Source organism: Haemaphysalis longicornis, unplaced genomic scaffold (assembly GCF_048455015.1).
Source record: "Haemaphysalis longicornis isolate Haplotype H1 unplaced genomic scaffold, Haemaphysalis longicornis Haplotype H1 scaffold_4, whole genome shotgun sequence".
Taxonomy (NCBI): Eukaryota; Metazoa; Arthropoda; class Arachnida; order Ixodida; family Ixodidae; genus Haemaphysalis; species Haemaphysalis longicornis.
Window position 1 is genome coordinate 179,981,679 of NW_027526361.1, and position 11,642 is coordinate 179,993,320.

Consider the following 11,642-nt stretch of genomic DNA (forward strand, 5'->3'; position numbering starts at 1 on the left):
CATAGAAATACTATAATGCCCCTGTGGGAATTAGTGGGAACTAATGCCCCTGTGGGCATTAGTGGGGTGATCGCACTGCACGAGATCAACCACAAAGCCCCTATCCCTTGACCTTGGGGACGTGTTTTGCGTGTTTTAGCAGTTCTTAACGAGTGTAATAACATCCGCTTAATGGTGTGTTGATTGGTAACTTGGTAATCACCCGATAAAACGGGAAGGAATTAGAGGAATGGAATTGAATTGGCCGGCCATTCCCGGAATGGGAATGGGCGATCTTTTGGGCATTCCGAGGAATTTAAAGAATGGAATTCAGACAAATTTTCATTCCCCGGAATGGAATTGGAATGGAATGGGGACGCCCATTCCGCGACACTGCCCGGGAGTATCTCACGTTACTCACCGACCCACTGCAACCTACTAGGCCAGGAAATAGCATCAGCAGGGACTCATGCCCGGACCTGACCTTCGTACGAAATGTTAGGGAGGAGAAATGGGAAAACCTAGTGAAGAGTCTCGGAAGTGACCACTTTATTTTACAGGCGAGTATGGACGACGCTTGTGGCAGATGGGAGAGAAAACGTCGAGCTTGTAGACTAAAAGACTGGCACAAGTGGAGAGAAGCCAGAGAAAGACGGCTTGGGGAACAGGGAGGACCCAACATAGTGGACATCGAGCTGTGGACCCTAGAGCTGTTACTGGACGTGGAACACCACACGCGAAGCTACAAACGGTGTGCCAGCTGTCGACTCGCACCTCCTCCATATCTGGGATACCAGAGAATCGTTCACCAAGACATGGCGGAGACAGCCCCTCAACCACAAGCAACGACGTCGACTGGCCAAGCTTAGTAACGATGCAGAAGATTACGCCATAAAGCTTATTAATCAAAACTGGCGAAAGTTTCGCGACAGCATGTCGGGCCAGTTAGGCGTGGCGAAGACGTGGAAGATTCTTAAAGCAATGATGGAGCCGACTGCCACGAGGATTGAGCATGCCAATCGACTTGCTAAGCTGGTGCATGAATACCCCGGGACGGACCAAGAACTTATTGACGACCTCAAGGCCAAGTATCTTCGATCAGACCGCCGGAAAGATTACCCAGATTACCAAAGAGAACCCAATGAAGTCTTGGACGAACCCGGCACTATACACGAAATCAAAACTGAGCTCGCCAACATGAAGAAGACCACAGCCCCGGGACCAGACCGAATCACAGCAAGAGCCCTCTACTACCTAGCTTTAGCAGACATTCAAGCTTTAGTCGACCATTTCAATCACGAGTACTGGATCCCTGGTTCGTTACCGCAACAGTGTAAAACAGCGGAAATTCGGTTTATCCTGAAACCGGGAAAGGACTTGAAGGTAGAGAATCCTAGGTCCATCTCGCTAACATTCTGCCTGGGGAAACTTTTCGAGCGAGTAATCAACACTCGATTGCAATGGTTTCCGGACGGCACAGACCAACTTCCGCACACACAATTTGGCTTTAGACCACACCTAGGCACTGCCGATGTGCTTTTGTAGGTCTACAGGGACGTATACCTTCACCCAGACCACATGCAACCGTGCGCGGTGCTGGCCCTTGATTCGAAAGGGGCTTTCGATAACGTCCTGCACTCGGCCATAGTACGCACCTTAGCGGAGACTAATTGCGGCGCCAGAACCTACAACTATATCAAGGCGTTCTCACAAGATGGGAAGGCCACGCTCTCTATAGGGGTACTCTAGTCAGATCTAATTAAGCTGGGATCGCGGGGTTCACCTCAGGGTGCAGTTTTCTCCCCTTTGCTCTTCAACCTGGAGGTGAAGGGTCTGCCGCCCAGACTGAACCGGGTGCACGGCATTTGTCACGCACGGTACGCGGACGACGTCACCATATGGTCAAATCACAGAACTAGGGCCGACATAGAGGACAGCTTCCCACGAGCGATAGAAATTTTGCAGACCTTCGGCCGGTCCCGTGGCCTGGAGTGTGTACCGGATAAGACGGAATTACTGGTGGTCCCGCCCAAGAAGCCTAAATACCCAAAACAAGACCCCATCAAGCTGCACCTGGATTTCATGCCTATCCCCACCAGGCAGGAGATCCGTTCCTCGGCGTGCACTTTGCAAACATGGAACACAACACCACCGCGGTGAGTCTCCTGATAGCTGTGGCCAACCAGGTAGCCCGAATGATCAAGCGAGTGACCTCCAAAAACCACAGAATGAAGGAGACTGAAACCACTAAGCTGGTACAAGCCTTTGTGGTCTCTAGATACACATAGGTCGCTCCTTTTCTGAACCTCAAACCCGGAGAGCAGGAAAGACTAGACCGGGCTCTTCGTAAGTGCTTCAAACTATCTTTGGGCCTCCCAGTATCTATGTCCAATGAGCGCCTAATGGCTCTGGTGGGCCATAACATCACAAAAGAGCTCATAGATGCTCAGAGAATAGCGCAACAGGTGCGCCTCACGAGGACAAAAACAGGCAGAACCATACTAAATAGACTGGACGTAACCCCTCCGACCACGGTGCAGGATCGATTCGACATCCCTCGAGAAATAAGAGAATGCATTCACGTCCATCCTCTCCCCAGACACATGCACCCGGAACACGATCAAGTCCGCAGAACACTCCGGGCCCAATACATCTCCAAAACGTGGGACTCCCACCCTGCTACAATCTACGTGGACGGTGCCCGCCCCACCAATGGGGTGACCACAGCAGCAGCCTGCTCGTCCAGTGGTAACCCATATGCAATGGCATCCATCAAAGCGACGGATCCGACCCGCGCGGAAGAGGTCGCCATCAGCCTGGCCATCTCTGTCCATCCTCGCGCCATTATACTAACCGATTCCAAAGAGGCTTGCCGAAATTTCCTCAGAGGCAGGATATGTCGCCAGGCCCTTCGCATAACTGCGAATCAGCTGCCTGTAGGAGCACAGACCATGTGGTTCCCGGGTCATCAGGGATAGACCTGGGGGAACGTCGCCGCTTACGCGTTAGCCCGCGATTCCTTATTCCGGGCTTTCACCCCATCTGGTTGCCCCCCAGACAAGAGACCCAGCCGATCACCTTCACCCCCTTCACTGCGTACCGTCTACAGGGAGATACTGCTTGAACAGAGGCTCGGCAGGAGTGGATTTCTAGCCCCTCATCCCTCGCAGACAAGAATGGAGGAGGTGTTACTCCGGCAGCTTCACACAAACACACTTCCAATTCCCGCAACCCTACATAAATACTACCCGGGCATCTACCCAACACCACAGTGCCCGCACTGCGACCAGACGGGAGATTTACTCCACACGATGTGGCACTGCACACAAAATCCCGACATAAAAAATATTACACCGAACAACAGATCCGCGACACAATGGGAGGCCACCCTGCTCAGCCCGCATCCAGCTTGCCGATAATGGCTCACGGACCGGGCTGAGAGAGCTACTCGTCGGCCACCGGCAGCCCCGGATTAACGGGCCCGAACATGTCTCTGAGCAAATAAAGTTTTCTCTCTCTCTCTCTCTCTCTCTCTCTCTCTCTCTCTCTCTCCCAGCATCGTTCCCCGCGGTGAGCGAGAGGGAGCGTGAGGGGCGCCGAAGGCAGAAAGAATTGCGGGCGGACGACACATTCGCAGCGAAGCAAGTAGAGTGCGTCCGATTTGCGTTCTTCTTTCGTAAAGTGTTTGTTACGCTTTTTAAAAGTTTTGCTGATTTTATACTGTTTACGCACACGCAATATCGTTTCCGCGCCGTTTGGATATACGCGTGAGAGAAGGCAGTGAACATTTGTTTGTGCGCTATTTGCGTTTTTTTTTTTGTGCACATTTCACTTCCTGTACTCCATCTTAGTGCTTATTTGCTATGTAAATGCTTGTAAAACGGTTATTTCATTGCAATCGGTGCAGTACTTTATTGATTTGATTGATTGTAGGATTTAACGCGCCGACGCAACGCAGGCGATGAGGCGCGCCGTAGTGGAGGGCTCCGGATTAATTTTGACCACCTGGGGATCTTTATCGTGCGCCGAAATCTCGTACACACGGGCGTTTTTGCTTTTCGCCTCCATCTGAAAAGCGGCCGCCGCGGCCGGGAATCGAACCCGCGACCTCGTGCTCAGCAGCGCAACGCCTTAGCCACTGAGCCACCGCGGCGGGTGCAGTACTTTATCCACTGAATAGCTCAGAAATTCTACCCCCGTTTTCGTGCGCGCTAATCGCTTATTTACGAACTACCGCTTCTTTCTCCAAACGTTTAATCGCTTACTTCTGAAACTGTACGACAACGTTACTGTCGAATACGAAATCCAATAACTGCACATTTTCAATTCACGCTTCCTTGTGGTCTGTAGGAAGGGCTAAAAAAAAAGCAAACCTCGAGCAGTCCCAGCTTTCGATGTCCTTGCGTCGGCGAGTTTCAAACCTTTCGTATCCGGCCCTGAAACAGCAAAAGTCATCATCATCATCATCATCATCGACGTCATAGGTGCGATAGTTTAGCTGCAGGACGAAAGCTTTTCTTACTGAGCTCCAACCTCTCCTGCTCTACGCTTCCGAGTTCATTCATTTAAGTCATCCCTCCAACGAGTTATCGGCCTTCCATCACTCCTTGTTGCATCTCTCGGCGACCACTCGGTGGAGCGGTTACCATTCCGTAGCATTACATGCAACTGCCCAAATTCATTCCTTGCTTTTGATTTGGGCAGTATATCTCCTAGCCGAATTTGTTTTCTAATCGAAAGTGCTTGTTTCCGCTAAGGGCTACTTCTTTATTCCTTCGTTCCCTCACCCATTGTTGCGAGCTGATTTTCCCTTCTTCGGTATCGCAGTTTTAGCGCGATAGCTTTATTAGTCTCATTTTTTGATTTACCCGTGGTTCCTAGCCATCCGCTATCAGCCTTGCGCACCAGGCGTACACGGAAATACGTCACCGCCGCCACCCGGAAGCTACGACCGAGGCAGCAAGATTCGAGTGCTCCGCTGCATAGAGTTCCATACTAATATATACTAGAGCGAAATCTGTCGCTGAAGTCGCGGGCCGCCGTGGGCAGCGCCATTGCTTCTAGCGACGTTCCTCGCCTACTTGACTTAGCTAGCCATATGGCTTCTTTTTTGTTTCGAAGCTAAAAGCAACCAAAAAGGGTAACATTTTTTATTGTTCATCGTGCATGAAGCTTCTACATATTCACTGACAAATTAATCTTTTTTGGAGGTACCATTTTATATAAACAAAACAAATTTGATGAATCTTCTGCAGAAATATTGTTTTTCTGGCAGCGAGAGTCAACTTTTTAGCCTGTTCATGAGCCATGCCAAGGACACGTGAAACGTGCCTGCCCGGTACATGAAGGAACGCTCGCTGAAGCGTGACTCCTTAGACATTGGCGCCACATTTCCCTCTAGTATATATTAGTAAGAAACTCTATGCTCCGCTGAACCTGTAATGTGGCGCTACGGAAACAGAAGTTTGGAAAGGAAGACAATGATACAAAGTCGGATACGAAAGAAAGGACAATTGTTTTCACCAGGTTCCGCGCTTGCGCAGTAAAGTGTTCCATGCCCAGTCGGTGGTAGCATTCTCGGCAGACACAGTCTCCAACCGTACCCGCAACCTACGTCATCACACCAAAGCGGGTTTCCACCAGAAGATCAAAAACATGAATTTCTGGTAATTCATGCCCCGAAGCTACACATGGGCTATGAGGCACGGTGTAGTGGATGTCTCCCGAATAATTGAGACCGCTTTAGGATATTTAACGTGCGCCGAGTTCTCGGCACACCGGCGTTTTCTGCTGCCATCGTTCTGCCGCAGCGTTTTCTGCGGCCGGGAATTTTACCCGCGTCGTCTGGCTCAGCAGCGCAGCGCCTTACCCGCCGAGCCACCGCGGCGAGTTTTCGACCGGAACTTATGACGGCACCACAATTCGGCGGCCTAAATGAAACAGGGGTCAAATGATTAACGCCGGTATCAGGAATCAAGAAAGGCATAGATTGTAAGCAGAAAAGAACTAAAATAAAGCCCACTATATAGCGTCTAATCACAAACGCTTTCAACATACTTTTCAATATTTCCACGGTTCTTTCTCCACTGTAAGCTCGGTTTGGAAAACGACAGATGTTGCACGCGAGCAAGTTAAAAATCACCTGAAAAATAGGTACGGATGTCCTCCCAGAGAACAGCCGCGTAAGAATGCTCGGAGGGCCTCTAGAAAGAAGCGGTAGTGCCAAACTCACTATCGCCAAAAACAGAAAACCTTTAACCAATTGCCCACGAACAAAACGCCCAACCATGAGCAGAGCGAAACAAATTACACCGTATTCCCGTAGGGGAACCCTGAGCAGTATGCGAAGCAGCCATGAGGTCGACTGAAGTTCCCATTAGTTTTCAGTTCGTCGTTTCCGTTGACGTTCAGCTTCGCGTGCCTTCGTTGTATCAGTAGCTTCTTGACGTAGTTTAAGGACATAAGGCGCGTTCGTAGCACATGCTCCCGTCTCGGTTTGTAGCACAGTGCGAAGACCGCCACGTACCTCCCGTTGCGGCCAGAGAGTCGTGGGATGGAAACCGGGTGCTGCTTAACTCTTTCTTTTTATAGTGGACTACGCTGACGTCAGTCCAAAAGCTGAGGGGACTGAAGAGACGCGCATGCGTAGTAGAGTGCGGACGGCGGACAAGGGAGGGAGGGACAGAGCCCCGAGCATGAGATGCTCCGAATTAAAAAAATAGAAAAAGAAAGGATAACGCACATGCAACCACACGTCATGAGCCGAATGTTGCAGAGCCTAGCGTTACCCAAATTGACCCGCACCAAATAAAATAAAAGATACGCCATCATCAGGACCGCATGAAAGGCAGTCCTGATGATGTTTAGAGTTTAATGGCGCAAGGCCGACTAAGGGCAAAGAGCGCCAAATAAAAGTGATTACATGAAAGTGAAATGGAAGTAAAAGATCATCTTAGTAAAAATAAACAAAGTAAAACACAACGTAATGACGATGACTGGTGTAAAGGGCCAGGTTGTCAACATGCATGATAAGAAATGAGGTGTAAAAATTTTACGTCGGTGAGAAACTCGAAAACGCGTTTGATTGGAAACAGGGCTTCGTCTCCTAAGAAGTATGACGGGTGTGGTGGGATATGTCGTGCGTGTAGTTGTGGGAAGTGTTTTCGTCGTGTAATGTCGAGTGCCTTACATTGTATGAGGATGTGGATCACGGATAGGGCCTCTCCGCACCTGCTGCACAGAGGTCTTGGAGATCCAGTGAGCAGGTGCGAGTGCGTTGCGTGCGTGTGCCCTATCCGTAATCTAGCCAAGGCAACTTCTATGTATCTGTTCCGTGTGTCGGAGGTGTACGGTCCCAAGTGAGGTTTTATTACGTGTAACTTGTTGTCTGTCTGTTCACTCCAGTGTATTTGCCATGTTTTGCGAAGTTGTTGCCTGATGTGTGGTTTCACGTCGGTGTAGGGTAATGTGGTTATGTCTACTGTATTCAAGAGTGTAGCAGCAGCAGCCATTCGGTCCGCTGCTTCGTTCCCGGCTATACCACAGTGGCCAGGGACCCAGCAAAGAACCAGTTCAAATTTGCGTACATACACAGACATAATACCCTTGACTATGTGGGGATCCTGGCGCCTGAGCGCGGCTCTTTTCCCCCTTTCTCCTTCGTCTCCTTCGAGTTGCTGGCTCGTCTCGGCGCCGCTGTGTAGAGCCGAGCCGTCTTCTAAAACTCCTGCAACCGTTGCGGCGATAAAACACTGTCACGCTGCGGGGGCTCCGCCCTGGTGTTGGAGCTAACCTCACCTCATTGGCCCGTTTGAACGATGCCCGAACACCACCCTCGCCAGGACGCGAACGCGCGCCCTGCGCGGGGGTCCGTTCGGGGAGACGCTCAGGAGGACAGCCGAAGGTGCGTAACTATTTTCTCACCGCCCGGTCGCAGCTCTTTTGCGCCGGCTCTAAGCCGCTAGCCCTTCCGGCTGCCGGCCCGTGCCTTCGGTTGATCCTCAGTCCGTTCACTCACATATTAGCCGTACCTGACACTCGACGATCGCGCCGTGCGGTACGCGCCTGGGAACGGAAGGACAGTGTCTTTCTATTGCGAGCCCATCGGCCAGCACCCCAGATTTTGCCCTTATTGCTGAGCCCACCGGTTCAGCGCGCCGAGGACGCGCACACTTGCGCGTGGCGCCCGATCGCCCATCGTCCCTTTCCACCCACGGGGATGTTGAACTGTAACTGAAGGGGTTGGCGCGAATAAACGCCTTCTGACGTACTACACTGGGCTTATTCCTTTGTCGCCCTCTACTCCACCTGCCCAACAGAGGCGGTGTTGAGCTGGCGCGACGGCGTCTCAGTTCCGTGAGCGTTCTCAAATAGCTCGAACCCGCGGTGGCTCCTCGCAATGTGCATGAGTGCATGCCTTATGCAAGGCTAGGGTGGTGCATATTGTGAGGTAGAGACCACAAACTGGCGCCCAACGTGGGGCCATTGGCTCATTAGCCTTTGGCCGCTAATTAAGCTGAGTACGCAACCGGAATCAGTCTTATTGCTTATCCGCTAGCGGTAGCTGCTACGGGGACGAGGCGACTGCCCCTCCGTACGCGAGTGTGCGTGCACCCCTCGTTAACGCAGACCCACGGGGGAGTGCGGAGGCGCGACCACGCCACACCTGGAGTGGCAGTATCCGTATTCTGGGAGAAAGGCCACAGCCGCCACCCGGAGCGGTGTACGCGAGATTTCTGCTTTCGCCGGCCCCTGTGGGTAGAGATAGCAAGATGCCCTTAGGCTCGTTTATTGCTCCTTACGGAGCTTACGCAGGGCAGCCTGAACCGGAGGCTTCTACTGTGAGGGATTTTTGCCCGTTGGTTGCGAACGCGAACGGCCCCGCACAGTGGTCTGTCCCGGCTCCTTGCGGGCACCCCCGCTGTGCAGCCACGAGTTTCGCTCCCCCGCCACCATCCGGAGCGGGGTTCCTGCCTAATTGCGCGCAGCCAGAGCCCGTGCTGTCTACGCTCGCCGAATTCGGCGCAAGTGATGCAGGCGCTGCAGCCGCCCCCGCGGGTTTTGAACGACCGCAGACGAGCCTGAACGGTTGCCAGCTTCATTCCGGCAACCGCCTCTTTTCGGAGACTGCTCCTCTCATTGAGCTTGGGGCCACCACCCCATCGCTCGAACGAGCTGCCGAAGCACCGTGGAATACATTGAGTGCGCAGCATTTGCTGCAAAACGCCGCCCAAATGGTCCAGTCCCTGTCTGGCGCGGTTGAGGCACTCCTCACTGCCCGCAAGCCCGTTCGCCCGGCTATCAAGCTGATCGCACCGACATACCGCGGCTATGGCGATCTGACCAGCGCCAGAGATTTCCTCGATTCGCTGGCGCACTACCAGCAGGCTATGGGGCTGGACGATGAGGAAATCCTCACCCGCATTGTTCCAGTGACATTGACGGAAACGGCGGCTAGGTGGTACCGGCTCAGTGGCCACCGTGCAGCGAATCTTGGGGAATTCCGCGCGGCATTCCTGCGTGAGTTCCTACCAGCGGACTACGAGCGTAGGATGCGGCGAGAGCTGGAGCTCCGGACACAGGCTCCCGAGGAATCTTTGCAGGAGTTTGTACGAGCTATGGATGAGTTGTTTGCTATTGCTGAGCCCCACGCCTCGAGCGAGGAGCGCGTTGAGCGCGTAATCCGGCAGGCACATCCAACCTTTTCGGCCTACCTGCGTGGAGGTCGTTTCCGCGATCTCGAGGAGCTGGCTGTCGAGGCGAAGCGCATCCAAGGCGATATTCTAGCCGCGCGCGCCTACCGTCCGCCGCCTCCGGCGAGTGAGTCGCTCGAGCCAAGGTGCGCGTGGAACGGGCCGCTGCCGTTGCCCCGGAGGCACGAAACCGCAGACCCCTCAGCGGCGCGTTTGTCGAGCGGGTCAAATGAGGGATGGGGACTGAGCGAACGCGCCCTGGACCCCTACACCTACGCAAGGCGCGCAGCCTCCGCTGTGCCGGCCCAGCAGAGAGCAGGCAATTGCGGGCCTTTCGGACGTGGAACGCGCAACAACGGGCCCACAGGCCTTGTCCCGCCAAGGAGCCCATCCAATGCTGCACCGTTCTCCCAGCCTAGTTTGCCCGGACGCAGTGTGCCCGAGGGTGTCGGAGCGGGGAGAAATGCGTGCAGTGAGCCACCCTCGGGCCTGGTTCCATGGCGTCCCAGGGAGGGAGGTGCTGCTCGCAACCAAGCGCGAGGAGGAGTGAGATGTTTCCGCTGCAGAGCGGTTGGGCACATGGTCAGAGAGTGCCCTGTGGAGGCATCTCTGGCGGGAAACGCCGACGGCGGTCGTTTGTGATCGCACAGACGACCGAAACCCCGCTCGCTCCCTCTGCGTGCCGTGCAGGCCTTTTAACCGGCGGAAACGCGCCGTTTATTCCGGTCAGAATCGCTGGCCGCGAATTTGCGGCTCTCTTGGACACGGGTGCCAGCGCATCGTTGTTCAGTGAGGAGGTTTTGTCCCACCTGCGAGAGCATTCGGTGCATTTGAGGGACTGCCGAACGACGTTCAACCTGGCGAAAGGCGTGGCGCAGTCGGCTGGCGCTGCGAGGTTGACGGTCAGATGGGGGGACCGGGTGAGACGCACTCGTTTCATTCACCTCCCAGGGCTCAGTGTGCCCGTGATTCTCGGTCGAGATTTTCTCCTGAAAACTGGAATTACCGTTGACATTATGAATGGCGGCTATCGCGAAGCAGCATTCTCGCCGCTGAAGCCATTCATTAGCCCGCCGTCGCCCGCGCCTGCTACTGAAGAGAAGGCGCCGGATGCGCGCGGCGTTGAGCGCTCTGAGGAAATTCCCCGCGCTGAAAGATCAGCCTTTTCCTGTCCCCAGCGGGATCGGACGGCTACGCACGGAGCACCGCATCCACTCATAGCCAATGCGGTTGACTTGGATCACTCGCAGCAGGTCCGTCTAACGAGACTGCTAAATCGGTACGACGAGATTTTTACCGAGAGACCTGGCTGCACCGACCTGGTGACTCACAGGATCGAAACTGGAGACGCGCTTCCTCTGAAGTGCAACCCAAGGCCCATCAGTCTGTCCAAAAGGCAGGTGACCGATAAGCTGCTGGACGAGATGTTAAAGGATGGCGTAATTAGCCGCTCTCGCAGCGCCTGGGCGTCTCCAATCGTGCTGGTGCTGAAGAAAGACGGCACCTACCGGCTCTGCGTCGATTACCGCCGCCTGAATGCACTGACTAGAAAGGATGCCTATCCGCTCCCTACGATCAGCTCCGTAGTAGGAAACCTGGGAGGCGCGAGGTATTTTACCACGCTGGATGCTTCAAAGGGGTACCTACAGGTCCGGATGGATGAGAGTGATCAGAGCAAAACGGCTTTCACGTGCCACAGAGGACTCTTCGAGTTCACTCGCATGCCTTTTGGCCTCTGCAATGGTCCTGCGGCGTTTCAGAGGCTCATGGACCGCGTCCTAGGGGAAGCCAAATGGTCACACGCCATGTGCTACCTGGACGACATCGTGATTTATTCACGAACCTTCGAGGAGCACCTGCACCATGTCGCCGACGTGCTCGAGAGGGTGCGGGCTGCGGGTATGACGTTGAACCCCGCGAAGGCCCGGATTGCGCAGACCCGAGTTTCACTGCTGGGGTTTACGCTCGGCG

General features: G+C 54.0%; 1 protein-coding gene across 1 annotated transcript; it reads left to right on the forward strand.

Annotated features, from left to right (window-relative positions):
* Positions 1 to 8,690: 8,690 nt before the first annotated feature.
* LOC144180686 (uncharacterized) lies at positions 8,691 to 10,811 on the forward strand. Its single transcript, XM_077708977.1, has one exon. It carries the CDS (start codon positions 8,751 to 8,753, stop codon positions 10,311 to 10,313), a length of 1,563 nt encoding a protein of 520 aa, XP_077565103.1. The 5' UTR covers positions 8,691 to 8,750; the 3' UTR covers positions 10,314 to 10,811.
* Positions 10,812 to 11,642: the final 831 nt, after the last annotated feature.

Excerpts from the sequence above, each read along its gene's own strand:
- LOC144180686 (XM_077708977.1), top strand. The coding sequence starts at position 8,751 with ATGCCCTTAGGCTCGTTTATTGCTCCTTACGGAGCTTACGCAGGGCAG.